The sequence below is a fragment of the Trichomycterus rosablanca genome, chromosome 1 (genome assembly GCF_030014385.1).
Source record: "Trichomycterus rosablanca isolate fTriRos1 chromosome 1, fTriRos1.hap1, whole genome shotgun sequence".
Lineage (NCBI taxonomy): Eukaryota > Metazoa > Chordata > Actinopteri > Siluriformes > Trichomycteridae > Trichomycterus > Trichomycterus rosablanca.
Window position 1 is genome coordinate 19,271,509 of NC_085988.1, and position 18,003 is coordinate 19,289,511.

The 18,003-nt window shown below is 38.9% G+C and overlaps 2 protein-coding genes across 3 annotated transcripts in view; one reads left to right on the forward strand and one right to left on the reverse strand.

Moving 5' to 3' along the window:
• ube2d2 (ubiquitin-conjugating enzyme E2D 2 (UBC4/5 homolog, yeast)) overlaps positions 1–8,412 on the reverse strand; it is a 39,116-nt gene extending 30,704 nt beyond the window's left edge. The window contains exon 1 of the mRNA XM_062989113.1: positions 8,157–8,412. Within this exon, the coding sequence (XP_062845183.1) occupies positions 8,157–8,180 (24 nt within the window). The 5' untranslated portion in view covers positions 8,181–8,412. The remainder of the gene's footprint in view (positions 1–8,156) is intronic.
• A 3,526-nt stretch (positions 8,413–11,938) lies between these two features.
• ppp3cb (protein phosphatase 3, catalytic subunit, beta isozyme) overlaps positions 11,939–18,003 on the forward strand; it is an 82,448-nt gene continuing 76,383 nt past the window's right edge. For both annotated transcript variants that reach the window (XM_062989211.1, XM_062989330.1), the window contains exon 1: positions 11,939–12,318. In XM_062989211.1, coding sequence (XP_062845281.1) covers positions 12,270–12,318 — 49 coding nt within the window. In that variant the 5' untranslated portion in view covers positions 11,939–12,269. The remainder of the gene's footprint in view (positions 12,319–18,003) is intronic.

Below are 18,003 nucleotides of genomic sequence, written 5' to 3' on the forward strand. Positions count from 1 at the left end.
TACAGGAGAAAAATGTACACAGGACAAAACGTATAGGGTTCTGAACATGTTTATTTAGCACAGGATGCGTTAGAGTCGATTTTTTGAAAACCCCGTTCATTTTTCCTATAGGAAATCTGACTTCGACCCGGGTCTCCAAACATGGGCATAACGAGGACTACAGAACGACGCACGACTTCAGTGGTCTATTCTTTTTAAATCGAGAGAAAGGATGGCTGTTTCAACAAGATAGGCTCAAACATTCATGCTTATAAATACACATTTTTTGTTTGTATCCATAAGGACTTAAAGTATATAGGGCAGTTCAGTGGTAGAGGTACTGAATTAGTGATCAGAAGATCCTTGGTTTAAGCCCCACCATCAAGTTACCAGTTGGGCCTCTAACCCTTAATTGCTTGAATTGTAAAAATTGCAATTGTAAATTGCTTTGGATGAAGGTGCCCACTAAATGCCATAAACATAGATACTTAGTTTGGATAAATGCTCTGAAAGTATATTAAATACAGAACTACCATTTACCAATCAAGCTAAACTTAATCATTCGTAATGAAGTAAAAATGTACAGTTTAATATACAGTACGTCATAAAAAACCCTGAAATATCTTATTTACTAAAGCATTCAGATAGTCATAAAAAACCCTGAAATATCTTATTTACTAAAGCATTCAGATCTTTTGTTATTTACTAGGTGCTACAGAAATCAGTCCATCTAACAGGTTCTCCCATCTTAAAACTAAACTCTTTTACAGTGACCATTAGATTGTTTAACTCCCTGACAGCTTTCTGAATGCCAAATTTGTCTGAACGACCAACTGTAGGAAGGCTCAGGTGCTAAACTTCTTCCATTCTAAAATTTGAGGTCGTTGTGGTCCAGGAAACATCCAAAAGCCTTAAATAGTTATAAATCTTTGCCATGCCACAATTTGACTGTGGATACATACACCGATCAGCCATAACATTAAAACCACCGCCTAGTTTCTACACTAATTGTCCATTTTATAGACCTCACTTACCATATAGGAGCACTTTGTAGTTCTACAATTACTGACTGTAGTCCATCTGTTTCTCTGCATGCTTTGTTAGCCCTCTTTCATGCTGTTCTTCAATGGTCAGGACCACTACAGAGTAGGTATTATTTAGGTGGTGGATCATTCTCAGCACTGCAGTGACACTGACATGGTGGTGGTGTGTTAGTGTGTGTTGTGCTGGTATGAGTGGATAAGACACAGCAGCGCTGATGGACTGAGAATAGTCCACCAACCAAAAATATCCAGCCAACAGCGCCCCATGGGCAGCGTCATGTGACCACTGATGAAGGTCTAGAAGATGAGCAACTCAAACAGCAGCAATAGATGAGCGATCGTCTCTGACTTTACATCTACAAGGTGGACCAACTAGGTAGGAGTGTCTAATAGAGTGGACAGTGAGTGGACACGGTATTTAAAAACTCCAGCAGCGCTGCTGTGTCTGATCCACTCATACCAGCACAACACACACTAACACACCACCACCATGTCAGTGTCACTGCAGTGCTGAGAATGATCCACCACCTAAATAATACCTGCTCTGTGGTGGTCCTGTGGGTGTCCTGACCATCAAAGAACAGGGTGAAAGCAGGATAAAAAAGTATGTAGATAAATAAATGGACTACAGTCAGTAATTGTAGAACTACAAAGTGCTCCTATATGGTAAGTGGAGCTGATAAAATGGACAGTGAGTGTAGAAACAAGGAGGTGGTTTTAATGTTATGGCTGATCGGTGTACATCAGATTTAAAATGTATTCAGACATCTTGCATGTGATGATTTTTCCTGCTTAACAATAGATTTTTGAAAACTAACCCATGCTCACAAGAGAGCTCCTGCTTTCTGTACGTACACACTTCCATAACGTTCTGAGTTAAAAATAAAAATATGATAAAAACTATATACGATTAGCCAGTACTAAAGGCAACATGCAAAAACAAGTTTTAAAAATGTGTGACAGACCTCCTTTACATGCAGACTAATCATATGGTTGCAAATTAAAAACAAATAATTATGTGGTGTTGGTCTGTATTAATTCGTCACCATCATCAATACCACATTTTAGAGCCCTCGCTTAACCAACTCAATAGTGCTACTTTAAATGTACAGTGACATACACTATTTTAATGGAATATTCTAAATGCTGTCTGTGGTCCTTTGGGGGGAAAGAAATAAGGCAATGAACAGACAAACTGCTCCCATTGCAACTTTGAAATCACTACAGTTAGCGACTAGAGGTGCAAGCTGGCCAGTGATGCCACTACAGATAAGAACTGTGCTATGATAGACAAAACATACCTGATCTGCCCAGTCATGGCTTTAATTTGGCCCCAGTGTTGTAGCATTAGGTGTTAATAGCTCAAAATAGATTTGATGTCAAAAATATATATATTCACTGACAAACACTATATGAATGTTGTTGGCTTCACTTTAAATAAAAATGTTGACCTCTTGTGAACACTCCTTAAAACTCACCAGGTAAAGTTGCATGCTGCAGCTCAGTAACAGCAATTTTGACTAATTTGCACAAGTATCTAAAGAACACTTCATTACAAGTAGACAAGTGAAAGTGAAAACTGACAAATACCAAAGACAAAACTATTTTAGGTTAAGTGAAAGTAAAAGAACCAGCGGAAAGTTTTACAGCAGCTCTGGATACTAATGAAAAATTGAGTATCAACCTGAATGTTACATTTAAAAAGTTTGTTCATTTGTTTATCAGGATTTTAACGTCATGTTTTACACTTTGGTTACATTCATGACAGGAACGGTAGTTACTCATTACACAAGATTCATTAGTTCACAAGGTTATATCAAACAAGTCTTGGATAATTTAGTATCTCCAATTCACCTTACCCGGAGTAAACCCACACAGACACAGGGAGAACATGCAAACTCCACACAGAAAGGACTCGGACCGCCCCACCTGGGTATTGAACCCAGGACCTTCCTGCTGTGAGGTGCCAGTGCTACCCACTTAGCCACCATGCCAACCCCACGTTTAATAAGTAAAACACTTTAGTTTAAAAGCCTGTGAGTAAATAAAATAAAAGTTTAGGATATGAGTAAGCTGTAAATCACTGTGCCACATTAAATACTGGCATAAATCAACAAACTCAAACTAAAACACACATTTGTACTGCCATTTACAAGCCTACATATTCCTATTTTAATTCTTGTATTCATACCTATTTGTATATATCGGTTATAATCTTTATTATTATTATCTGTATATTACCACTAATTACTCATTTATACCTATATCTTGGGGCTGGGCAGTATGACCAAAAATTTACATCACTGTATTTTTTAAGATTCTGACGGTTTCATGGTATATATATTTTTTTATATGTCTGTGGCTTATTCTACTGTCATAAGTACATAAAATATAAAAAGTTTACTTTTCACCATGTAAATCATGAAGGTTTTGAGTACTATAAGCTTTGCTTGGCTCCACAAAATGACACAATATATGATGGAATCAGTACACGTGAAACAAATGCAATAAATACAAAATAATTTTTATTGTTTATTTAATATTTAAGTATTGTACAATTACCGTTAGCTCTCCCTTTGACAAATAAAACAACATCTGCAAACTCTACTGTACAACTTGACCACAGGTCTGTTGTAGAAAAGTGGACAATTTTAAATATATCCACTTCCAGTTCGCTTACAACGTTGGTTTGACGACTGAAAGCTCTGAAAGCTTCTTTCTCAACTGTCTATAGAGGAATATAACAATGGTACGGTATGGCGGTTTTGAAAAATCCATACCGTATGAGGAATCAAAGAAGGTATACCAAATGTTGGACAGTGGTAGCTCAGTGGTTAAGGTACTGAACTAGTAATCGAAAGGTTGCCGGCTCAAGCCCCTCCAGTGCCAAGTTGTCACTGTTGGGCCCCTGAGCAAGACCCTTAACCCTCAATTGCTCAAATTGTATTCCATCATAATTGTAAGTCGCTTTGGATAAATGCGTCTGCCAAATGCCGTAAATGAATGTACTGTCATACCACCCAGCCCTACTATGTCTGATATTATAAATATAACTATATAACAATGTATATTAGATAACGTATATTTATTTCTACATTTATACTTAGATATCTGTATATATTATTTATAAGAATAGATATACTACTGCTTTTATTATTATTAATGTACCAGATGCATAATTTGCACATACTTTTTTGCATATCATATATTGTATATATGCACATTGTAAATTCGCTACACCTTACTTACTTTATTTGTATTTGTATTAGTTTCTCTTCTTTTGCTTGTTAAACTACTGGAGGCCAATAATTTCCCTCAGGATAAATAAAGTATATATCTACCTATCTACCCACCTATCTATGTATCTATCTATCTATCTATCTATCTATCTATCTATCTATCTATCTATCTATCTACCCACCTATCTATCTATCTATCTATCTATCTATCTATCTATCTATCTATCTATCTATCTATCTATCTATCTACCCACCTATCTATCTATGTATCTATGTATCTATCTATCTATCTATCTATCTATCTATCTATCTATCTATCTATCTATCTATCTATCTATCTATCTATCTACCCACCTATCTATCTATCTATCTATCTACCCACCTATCTATCTATCTATGTATCTATGTATCTACAGTGTATCACAAAAGTGAGTACACCCCTCACATTTCTGCAGATATTTAAGTATATCTTTTCATGGGACAACACTGACAAAATGACACTTTGACACAATGAAAAGTAGTCTTTGTGCAGCTTATATAACAGTGTAAATTTATTCTTCCCTCAAAATAACTCAATATACAGCCATTAATGTCTAAACCACTGGCAACAAAAGTGAGTACACCCCTTAGTGAAAGTTCCTGAAGTGTCAATATTTTGTGTGGCCACCATTATTTCCCAGAACTGCCTTAACTCTCCTGGGCATGGAGTTTACCAGAGCTTCACAGGTTGCCACTGGAATGCTTTTTCACTCCTCCATGACGACATCACGGAGCTGGCGGATATTCGAGACTTTGCGCTCCTCCACCTTCCGCTTGAGGATGCCCCAAAGATGTTCTATTGGGTTTAGGTCTGGAGACATGCTTGGCCAGTCCATCACCTTTACCCTCAGCCTCTTCAATAAAGCAGTGGTCGTCTTAGAGGTGTGTTTGGGGTCATTATCATGCTGGAACACTGCCCTGCGACCCAGTTTCCGGAGGGAGGGGATCATGCTCTGCTTCAGTATTTCACAGTACATATTGGAGTTGGTGTCCCTCAATGAAATGTAACTCCCCAACACCTGCTGCACTCATGCAGCCCCAGACCATGGCATTCCCACCACCATGCTTGACTGTAGGCATGACACACTTATCTTTGTACTCCTCACCTGATTGCCGCCACACATGCTTGAGACCATCTGAACCAAACAAATTAATCTTGGTCTCATCAGACCATAGGACATGGTTCCAGTAATCCATGTCCTTTGTTGACATGTCTTCAGCAAACTGTTTGCGGGCTTTCTTGTGTAGAGACTTCAGAAGAGGCTTCCTTCTGGGGTGACAGCCATGCAGACCGATTTGATGTAGTGTGCGGCGTATGGTCTGAGCACTGACAGGCTGACCCCCCACCTTTTCAATCTCTGCAGCAATGCTGACAGCACTCCTGCGCCTAGCTTTCAAAGACAGCAGTTGGATGTGACGCTGAGCACGTGCACTCAGCTTCTTTGGACGACCAACGCAAGGTCTGTTCTGAGTGGAACCTGCTCTTTTAAAACGCTGGATGATCTTGGCCACTGTGCTGCAGCTCAGTTTCAGGGTGTTGGCAATCTTCTTGTAGCCTTGGCCATCTTCATGTAGCGCAACAATTCGTCTTTTAAGATCCTCAGAGAGTTCTTTGCCATGAGGTGCCATGTTGGAACTTTCAGTGACCAGTATGAGAGAGTGTGAGAGCTGTACTACTAAATTGAACACACCTGCTCCCTATGCACACCTGAGACCTAGTAACACTAACAAATCACATGACATTTTGGAGGGAAAATGACAAGCAGTGCTCAATTTGGACATTTAGGGGTGCAGTCTCTTAGGGGTGTACTCACTTTTGTTGCTGGTGGTTTAGACATTAATGGCTGTATATTGAGTTATTTTGAGGGAAGAATAAATTTACACTGTTATATAAGCTGCACACAGACTACTTTTCATTGTGTCAAAGTGTCATTTTGTCAGTGTTGTCCCATGAAAAGATATACTTAAATATCTGCAGAAATGTGAGGGGTGTACTCATTTTTGTGATACACTGTATGTATCTATCTATCTATCTATCTATCTATCTACCCACCTATCTATCTATCTATGTATCTATGTATCTATCTATCTATCTATCTATCTATCTATCTATCTATCTATCTATCCGTCCACCTGTCTACCTATCTGTCTACCTATCTCTAAAGTGCCAGCTTGACTCGTCAAACTTGAATCTTAGACAATTTATCTAAAAGTTGTTTAAAATTCTAGGTCTCTTGTGTAAAAATGTACATGTTATAAACTAACGTTCGACTTTTAACAGCCAACACTAGGTGGCCGCGTTTAATTAAAACAGTAGCATAGTGATACATAAAGAAATGTTGTTACTCCGTCTGTCGTATGCGGTTCAGGGCGCAGCCATTATATGTAGAGCTGACGTTAGGTAACGTGCTGTTAGCCTCCTAGTTACCCAATGCTAGCCCGAAAATCCGCCTGCTCAGACACCAGTTTACTACTTATAAGTCCGTTTCGCATTAAATAGAAACGAGTAAAGTTTATAGTTTGGTGCCATATATGTTTTTGCTCAAACTATACCAAGTATTAGTCACCATTGTGAGAAATTTAAAGCAGGCCTTAGCCGGTGTTATACTATCTATGCTAAGCTAGGTAGCAAACGAGCGATGTGTCGTTGGCGAATGATTCGGCTCTTTTCGTTGAAGGCTCGGAGCGACTCGGGCAGAAGTGCCGAATGGAAATAGATCTGACAACTTTATGATGGGGAACCACTTAAGCATTTTATTAATAATACAGAACAGGTTCATTGGTTAGTAGATCTGTAAACATTTAAACATATACAGGGCAAATGTGTGCACAACTAACTTGTATACGTTAATTATAATTTTTAACGTTTTTTTTTAAAGTGTTAATAAATTTTGCCCTATTTATATTGTTGTGACATTAGATCAACAGAAAAGTAAGTAAAAATCACTAAATCCAAATACAGACCCAATTGTTATACATAGCAATCCTATATTTTGGTGTTTAGGCAAACGTCTGGTTCATTCTGAACTGCTACTTAAATATAAAAATGTGTTATAATATTTTAACAATTTCTAGTTGCTTGATGTTTCCTATAGAACAGTTAATATTGCGCAACCTTTTGACTATTTCAGACAGGTTTTTAAGTATTTTAAGTTGTTTTTCAAGACGATCAGCACACTACATATAAATTAAATGCTTTTGGTTTGAGAATTATCAGCATTTTTTAACCTTCCACCACAACTGAACGAAGAGTCGTTCGGAGCCGATTCATTTTCTATGCAGAGTCAATTTCATATGAATCACTAAACATAGCAGGAATCACTATAGCAAACGAGCTAACGAGTCCCGGTAACCGGCTAGCTAACTAAACGCACGAAACACTTTCTTTTAATATGGTAATTGATTAAAGTTTAGCAAACAAGATCGACGTATTGATTTATAAAGTCGTCTACTTTGCGCAAACGGATTATAACCGAAAACGGTTCGACTTGAGCAACACGACACACGTTGGCCGTGTCTCAAACGGCATCACACGCAGTACTCAATAGTGTGTAAAAGTGTAATGACAGATTAGAGCGTAGTGCACTACCTAGTGCGGTAACATGCGGTTACAAGGCGGATTGAGACGCAGCCCAAAACTAGATACTACACGATGGGACGCTGAAGCTAAACCAGCTAGCGTTAAACTGAGCGGCCCGAATTGTGAGTGATCGCGCGAAAATGAACGACAACGTATCTCTAACTGTTAAATCGTTAAAAAGCCCGATAAACAGGCACTTTAAATCAGTCTGGATGTTTGAGAAAGTCGAAATGCGAAACAAGCAGGCCTTAGGCAGCGACTCACTTCCTCCCTTACCTTGTGAATTCTTTTCAGTGCCATTGTTGTGCCGCTGTCAGTAAAAACGCTCGATTATTTAACAAAAAACAATCGATTCTTCTCTACAATCCAGTCCGAAACGGTGCGAGAAAAATACACCTCAGATTTAACCTTCCTCCAAACGTGATCTGACGTAAGGAAACCCGGTTGATGTCCAATTTTGAAGGCGAAACTGAAAGGTAGCGACGCTCCGAGTAATAGCACTCCTTCCTCCTGCAGCGGCGGCCGCTACCAAATCACACACATTATCCCTCCTCTAATCACACTCCTCCGCCTAGTCACTTCATCCAACCCGAGCGCTCGGTGCAACCGCGTCTTAAACTGCACCGAGTTCAACATCTAGTCTACTACCTAGGGCGTGAAACCTTATAATCAGACGCGTTATCTCGTGTCCCTAAATAGGGTGTAACGAAACAGTTTGGAATGTAACCATCTCGCCGGGTCTAATGAACATGTGCAACTGTCAAATTTGGAGCCAAAATGGCAGCTCATGGTTGTACATAGTAAACGGTTTTAAATGCAAGTATGAGCCAGAATGGAGACCATGTTTCGTGAGAACCGGTTCCCGTTTCCAAAGGACAGGAAAAGCAGGTTTGGTTTTATAAAGGCCCATGAATAATATTAAAATATGCGACAGTTTGCAAGGGTTTAGACAGGCTGTTAAGGAATGGTTGTATGAAAAGGGAACGTTTGCTAATTAAAAGTTTTAATAATGTTTATGAATTAAATTGAATATATTGTGTTATGTTATAATGATTATATTACGATGTCATGCTTGCTATGCTGCTGATTGTTGGACCTGATTATGTATAGGGACCACAATGGAAATAAGTCTATGGACTTTTTGTGTTATCCCTGACTGTTTCAGTTTTTTATAGGAGGTATTGTATCTATTTATAAAATATGAAATGGTTCAATAAAATCAAAATCAAATCAATACACAAATATAGGCAAATGTGGATATTATGAACATAGTAAGTTCATTACAGTCAAGCGATTGAAGTAACACAACCTATTTTTGTATTCCGCACTTGTATTGCGTTCACAAGTTGGGCCAAGGCGGAGGGATATCTTATGCATAGTATTTTTAGTGTATCGCGGTACAATACGAGAATCTCGCAAACCGCTCGAAAAAGAACCGCACTAATGCACAGTACGTCATTAACCCTATCGTTACACAGGTGCATGCGTATGTGTGTTTGAGTTGTTGTCATGTTTAAGGACATACCTATCCTTAAAACCTAGACAGGCAGTTGTAGCCAGCGGTTAAGGTACTGGACTAGTAATCAGAAGGTTGCTGGTTCAAACCCCACCACTGCCAGGTTGCCACTGTTGGGCTCTTGAGCAAGGCCCTTAACCCTCAGTTGCTTAGACTACTGTATACTGTCAAAGTACTTTGAGTGGCTTTGGATAAAAGCGTCTGCTAAATGCTGAAAATGTAAATGTAAAAACCTGGCTAATAAGATCAAATGCTCCTGTAAAGCTTCAGAGGTGAGTGGCTTGGAGCAAGAGGGTCCTGGGTTCAGTTCCCAGGTGAAGCGGTCCGGGTTCTTTCTTTATGGAGTTTGCATGTTCTCCCCGTGTCCGTGTAGGTTTCCTTCAGGTGCTCCGGACATGCAGTTAGGTTATTTGGAAATACCTAAAAATAAAGTAATAAAATAAAGTCCCCCTAGGTACTAGTGTGTGTGTCTGTGTGTGAATGTGTGTATGTGTGTTTGCCCTGTGATGGACTGGTGACCTGTCCGCAGTGTTTCCTGCCTTTCATCCAGTGAATCGGAGCCACTGTGACCCTATAGTCTTATAGTCTACGTTGGGCCTTTGAGAATGGACAAAAAATCTCATGAACAAATGAAATTGAATACATTTTCTATTTTGTTACACTTTTTAAATCAAAAAATTATATTCTTGAGTAATATTTTTTGTCTAATTACTAATGTGGCTGAGCAGTGACAAAAGCATTTTACTGCCAGATGTACTGTGTATGACTGTAAACTGTGTATGAATATGTGACAAATAAACTCATTTGATTTGAAAATTTTGAGCCAGTCCTCACTAAATAGGTACAGATTCCAACAGAAACACTCCACATAAGAATGGAAAGCATATATAAGCAACTATACTCTTCAGAGCTTACTACTCAGTTTTGAAACATGGGTATGGCAATTTACTTCCATTTTTTAATTGTACTTCCCACGAGCAAGAAGGGCAAATAAAAGTTAGTTTGAACACAATATCTTTTGTCATCCCTGCTGAAAGTATAATATTATTTGTGTCAATGGGGTCAGAGAATTTTTTTTTGAACACTTGGGGTTTAGGAGACAAAAAGGTTGAGAAACGCTGTGCTAGACCAAGGTTGACACTGTCCACAGTCAAGTTAGCTTCACATATACATGGTTGTTGTAAATGTTCCAAAATCGGCACTTTATAGCAAGGTAAATCACCAAAATAATGACATGTTGGGTTTTGTTTAAGTTATTAGAAGACCTTGTCCTATTAGAATTTGCAGCTGATCTGATGTTTTAACAGCGTTTGGTCATTAGTTTTAAGTGTAGTACCAATACATAATATTACAACCCGTATCAATAGGGTCTGAGAATTCTTTTGAACGCTTGGGGTTTAGAAGACAAAAAGGTTGAGAAACGCTGTGCTAGACCAAGGTTGACACTGTCCACAGTCAAGTTATCCATGGTTGTTGTGGATGTTCCAAAACAGGCACTTTAAAAGCAAGGTCATAGCCATGAATTGAACATTTGTTGGGTGCAGCAAATGGGAACACTGATGGACAACATTACACAAGGCTAGTGAGCAGAATATGATTATTTATAATTTTTACGTCAGTATACAGTGGTACCTTGTAACTCAACATACCCTAAATTCAAAATCTCTGAAACTTGACGAGAAATGTTTACCCTTAAACTCAACGTTTACCTTAAACTCACTGTGTTCAGTTTTTTTCCATTAATTTATTTAATTTCAAATTCACAATGAACTGCCGCTTTGTTCAGCACTTGGCTTGAGCGGTGCGGTAAAACATCATCAAAGTGTGAATATGAGACAAATCTGCATTTGTGTGGAATAACCGTCAAATTCCACTCTGAGAGCTCCACATGTATCTGTGTTTAGCTTTTTCCTCACTGTTTCACTTTTAAACTTGTGTTATAGCTCAGGGTGCTCAGAAATTGTGAATCAGCTTTTCCGCGCTTATCATTAAAAAAAACTAAACTTCTCTTAATTATTACTGCTCATAAGTTCTCTCCACTAATGAAATTCCCCATTGTTTTAGTACAATAAGTCACGTTAAGCTTTGTGCACCGTCAGACTCCATAGGAAATAACGTTGTATTTAACGTTGTAATTGTATTTAACTGTTTTGCAATTGTATTCCAGTTTTTTAATATTATATTTGTGTTATGTTAAGTGTATAAGTGTCAAAAACAACCCCATTACTTTACATAAGCCTAAAATACATGCAGTTCCACGGGACCATGGAACGCATTAACAGGTTTGCCATACATCCTTATAGGAAAAAATACCTTGAAACTCAACGCCTTTTAAACTCGCTGCCGCTCCTAGAACCAATTGACGTCGAGTTTCAAGGTACCGCTGTATTGGGTGGATATTTTAAGGATATCTGAATATTGAATGTATATTGTGATTACAGCCTTGCCCTAAAGCTTTGGTTAAGTTTATTGCAGATCTCATCATGTACACAGACTGAGGGCGGACGCGCGCACCTGTATGAGAGTCGGGAGCGCGCAGACAGGGAACCTCCACCGGATGGCAGCACAAGGCCGCGCCGGTGAGCGGCGTGCGTGGGCGTTCCTGCCTCCGCCATCATGTCGGGGTGGTGCACAAACTCCGTGCAGAGGAAATCCCGAAGAGAAGAGTACGACTAACCTGGAGACCCCCGTCGTTCTTTACGTTATTATCACTATCTGTGCATTTTTGTGGGTTTAATTAGGTCTGATCTCCGGGACACAGTGCAGATCTGCTGCTGATCCTCCGGCTTCCTTCCTCTAGTGACACCGGTACCGAGTGATGCTGCTGCCAGTGCGGCCCGCGCTGCCCACCTAAACCACCACTGACCGTTATCATGTCCAACTCAGACATGGGTCTCAACCCCACTGACAGGGTGATCAGATGTGAGTGTCTGACTTGTTTTTATTTATCTATTGAGTGCAGTGGCTCCTGTTGGTTGGTTGGTTGTTGTTTTGAAGCTCCTGTGCTTGGGACTGATATTAAATCACCAAAATAATGACATGTTGGCATTTGTTTAAGTGATTGAAAGACCTTGTCCAGTTGATCTGATGTTCTAACAGTGTTTGGTCATCACTCTTAAGTATACTACCAATACATATGGACAAACAAACCAGAAAAGTGTGGGTTTAAGATGGCCAGAAAGAAACAGAGGCTTAACAGCAAAGATTTTACCATTATTACTTTATTAAACAATAAACAATGACTCAATAATAATAAGCTGTTTTAGTGTCAACCACCAGCCTCACTTGTATTGTCATTCTTCTTCCTCGGCCTTTGTCCCGTTCGGTTGCGGGGTCGGCTCTCGGCGGATCATGATCCGCATTATTGATTTGGCACAATTTTTACGCCGGATGCCCTTCCTGACACAACCCTCCCTATTTATCCGGGCTTGGGACCGGCACTACAATGCACTGGTTTGTGCATTTTAGTGGCTAGGTGCATACAGGACAATTCAGTGTCTTCAATTAGCCTAGCTGCATGTTTTAGGACTGTGGGAGGAAACCGGAGCACCCGGAGGAAACCCACTCAGACACAGATTGCCCCACCTGTGGATCGAACCCAGGACCTTCTTGCTGTGAGGCCACAGTGCTACCCACTCACTTGTATTGTCATTAAATCACCAATGTTGGCATTTGTTTAAGCGATTGGAAGACCTTGTCCAGTTGATCTGATGTTCTAACAGCGTTTGGTCATTAGTTTTAAGTGTACTCCCAATACATATAGACAAACAAACCAACAAACAGTGGGTTTAAGATGGTCAGTGATTGTCCTTGTTACACAGAAACTTGATGCAAAGATTTAACTATTATTACTTTAATAAATAATAAACGATGAATCAATAATGAGCTGTTTTATTGTCAGCCACAAGCCTCACTTGCATTTTCATTAAATGCCCAAAATAAGCAAATTGAATTATTTGGGACTTGACATTTATCGTTATTACTATTATAAATAATAAACAGAGGTTCAGTGTTTTGAATAGATGCCATTAGTCTTTTTTTGTATTGATATTTGAAAGCAAATTAAATAACCTGTGATTATAAAACCAATTAAATTTAATTATGCACAAATAATGACATTTCATATTAGTATTATTATTGTTGTGAAGTATCTGCTCCTAGCATTTAATAGCACTTTCAAAGATTTGCACTTTACCCATGGTCCTGGTACTAATACACCTCAAACCATGACAGACCCTGACTTTTGAATTCTGCATTGGTAACATGTCAAATCACAGGACTCATTCCAGTTTACATAACTCCAGGGGCGGCACGGTGGCTCGGTGGGTAGCACTGTCGCCTCACAGCAAGAAGGTCCTGGGTTCCATTCCCAGGTGGGGCGGTTCGGGTCCTTTCTGTGTGGAGTTTGCATGTTCTCCCTGTGTCTGTGTGGGTTTCCTCCGGGTGCTCCGGTTTCCTCCCACAGTCCAAAGACATGCAAGTGAGGTGAATTGGAGATACAAAATTGAATCTTGTGTAATGAGTAACTACCGTTCCTGTCATGAATGTAACCAAAAGTGTAAAACATGACGTTAAAATCCTAATAAACAAACAAACAAACAAAACTCCATCTCTGTTGAGTTTGAGCCTATAGAAGTTGGCAGCATTACTAAATGTTGTTGCTATATGGCTTCCAGACGAGGATCTTACAGTGTTTCCAAGCTCATGTGGTTATATTCACTGCAGAATGTTGAAATGGAATATTTAATGCGGTGCCATCAGAGGGATTTAATGTCATGGGTATTCTGTGTTGATTTTCAGCCTAGCTTTTTACACACAAGATTTCTGAATCTGTAATAATGTTGTGGACTGTAAATGGTGAAATACCCATATTTGTCCCCAGTGTGTCCCCCAAGTGTGCAAAGAAAAAATAAGTTAATCTCGGAATCACTGGGTGCATTGCTGTAACACACACCCGACACCCCCCCAGACATAGCCAATCCTCTGTACCTGTAAAGAACAGTTTACAAACTGCTTTCTGTTTGAACTGCATTGGCTGAACAGCCTAGCCTTTGGGAGATGACACTGCCGGTCAGGAAAGGGCATCTGGAGTAAAATCTGTGCCAAGTCTGGTATCCAGACCAGAATGATCAGCAAAGTGACCCCTAAATACAGGAGCAGTTGAAAAAAAATACAGGGATTAGTGAGCAGTGATTGTAGAACTACAAAGTGCTTCTATATGGTAAGTGGAGCTGATAAAATGAACGGTGAGTGTAGAAACAAGGAGGTGGTTTTAATGTTATGGCTGATCGGTGTATATGCTCAATGGATATAAGACACGTCAAAGATGATCTTGCGCTGGAGCTAAACATGACAAATGTCATTGTTGTTTTGTATGCTTAAGCCTCTCATTTTATGGGCTTTACTGGATAACTGGCATTAAATAATCAATGTTTTTAATCAATCTCTTACATTTGGAAATGGGTAAATAATAGCTCTTACGTGTGATCAGTAGTCAGTGATTGTTAAATCTATCCTGCCCAGAAGCTTAACATCTTATTGTTAAAACTAGTCACCAGTTGATACCTTTCTGATGTTTTATCAGTGTTTTCACATTATCCTTGACAGTGTTTGTTTCTAAAGTGAAGTGATGAGCAACTATAAGACCCATCACTGATCTTTTAGAAGTTCAACAGATCTCATTATTATTTTTACACAATAATCTACAGTAATGTTCCAGTGTTCTGCTGTTACTCCTGTTTATATTGCGTTTATATTTAGCATATTAAATTATTAGTCCCTGTCATTTTATTATTATAATTATTTTAGTGGTAACTGTTGCAGATTTATTAGCCCCATCTATCCAGCCATTAAGTTTGACATTTGGCAAATTTTAAGTTAATTTACACTATAATTTCTTTTAACCAATAACCGACTGTCAGTAGTTGATGGTTAACTGATAACCAAGCTTTTAGCATCCCAATAACATATAGAACACATAACAGAGTTCATATAGTTTCATGTCAACAAATCTTCATGCTTTAATGCAATTACATTTATAATCTTTCCTGACCGAGGAGGGCCGTACCTAGCACACGCCCCCTCCAACACATGTGCAGTTGCCAACTGCTTCTTTTCACCTTGCCAGAGATTAGTTTCCACAGGGAGACACACACTGCTCTTCATTATTTACCAACTCTGTGCAGGCTCCTTTGACCCGCCAGCAGAGGCCACAATTGCAGCAGTAATAAAAAATGTCTTTAATCAACCCTCTCGACAGACACAGCCAATCATGTCTGTGTAGGCACTCGGCTGGTATATAGCACATCATTAAAGCATGAAAGTAGATGTTATACGTATTTTATACAGTTCATTACACACTTCTGCTAAGCATTCTAATCATAATGCATAAAATGCAGTCTGTATTTTAAACCTGGTCCTGACAGCATTGCAGTAGTTATTATAAGATGATAATCAGAGTTTCACCTTTATCCTGGAACATGATGCCAAATCATTGCAAATCTTACATGTAATTGATTAATTATTGACATCCCTGCTTTTTAAAGTATTCCTGCTATTAAACTGTTATTGATAGTAAGTACATTAATTGTTTTTCACAGGTTCTAAACATGACATTTACTAGCATTTTATTAAATGGGATTATGAAAAGTGTATTTGTAATCTATTTTTTATTGTTAGTTCTAGGGATGTAACGATACACTCTACCCACGATGCGATACGATTCACGATACTGGGTTAACAATACGATTTTTTTTAGCGATTTTTTTAAACAAAATGAAATTGAAGACAAATTACAACAAAGTTTCCTTTTATTATTTCTCTTTAAAAAAATAACATAAAATACTGTATTTGTGCTTATCTTTTATTTATTTAAATAATGTGTGAGTAGGTACAAACTATGCCAAATAATGCTTATTGTGTAAAAAAACAAATGAAATTTTAAAACAATAAATGAATAATAAATAAATAAATGAATAATACAAATAAAGAAAGTATCCTTACATAAATAAATTTGGCTGGAAAATCCCCTACCTGGCAACTTTGTGAAGTGCCGTCAACCAGGCGAGGTGAATAGCGCCAGTGCCCTCTGCTGTTTAAAGTGAATATTGGATTCATCTTAAATAAATAACCGATTAGAATCATTGATTATGTAGGATTACCAGTATTAAATAGTCAGTGATAAGGCTATTTATGATCCTAAGCATTAGGAAAACATTACAGACCATTTTATTATTATTATTATTATTATTATTATTATTATTATTACATGTTTAGCTAATTTGTTTAGTTGTTACATTTGGAAATAAGAAAATAGTTTGTTTTAATGATCAGTAATTGCAAATCTCAGCACTGATCTTGAACAGGAGCCAGCCAAGACAGAGCACATCATTAATACTTAATTTGGTATGGACAAAGGATAAATGATAGGTTTGATGTTTTATGGATATTATTTTTTCGTCTTAAGAGTGGATTTGATTTTGTTGTACTGAATGGCCTTATTGGGTGGCATGGTGGCTTAGTGGGTAGCACTGTCGCCTCACAGCAAGAAGGTCCTGGGTTTGATCCCCAGGCGGGGTGGTCCAGGTCCTTTATGTGCGGAGTTTGCATGTTCTCCCCATGTCTGCGTGGGTTTCCTCCGGGAGCTCCGGTTTCCTCCCACAGTCCAAAAACATGCAGTCAGGTTCATTGGAGACACTGAATTGCCCTATAAGTGAACGTGTGTGTGTGTGTGTGTATGTATGTCTGCCCTGCGATGGACTGGCGTCCCGTCCAGGGTGTTACTGTGTGCCTTGCGCCCATTGAAAAGCTGGGATAGGCTCCAGCACCCCCTCCAGCGACCCTGATTGGATAAGCGGTTAAGAAAATGAATGAATGAATGAATGAATGAATGGCCTTATTTGTTCTGTAAAAGGGTCAGGTCTAATCACTATCAGGGATGATCTTTCACAGGGTAATCATGACTATTATGATTATTGTTGTTGCTATTAATATGATTGTTTGGGCAGCACGGTGGAACGTCGTGTATTGTGGGTGCCACACAGCACCACGGCTCTGGGTTTTGCAGCCACTGTCTGTTTGCGCTTTTCCACCAAAAGAACCATGGTTCTTGAACCGGTTCTGTTCAGGTTTCTTAGAACCTTGGTGTTCTGTAGAGAACCGACCCGCGTTTCCACCAGTTTTTGAGAACCAAGCCTGCGTCATCAACGGTGGGCATTGCTTAATGAAAGTTAAGAGCAGTAACATGATGGCGGAGCATGTAGATTATGAGCGAGCATTTGTGCTGTTGTTACAGATGTTCGTTTTTATGTAAAAAGCATCGATCAGTTATTGGTGATAAGAAGACGTAGACGTGTTTGTCGCAGATGTTGTTTTCTTTAGTTTATTGACGTGAGAAGCGTTTTGCGCTTTGCTCTCACCGCGACTCTCGGCGCAAACAACCGATTTGCCCAGTGCTCTGCTTGAGCGATAAAACATCACTAAAGTTCCACGACACGAATAAACATCTGTGTGAAATAACCATCAAATCTACTCTATAACACAACATGTATCTGTGTTTAGCTGCATTTACTTCACGTGTGTTGTTTATGCAGCTTGGGGTTCTAAATC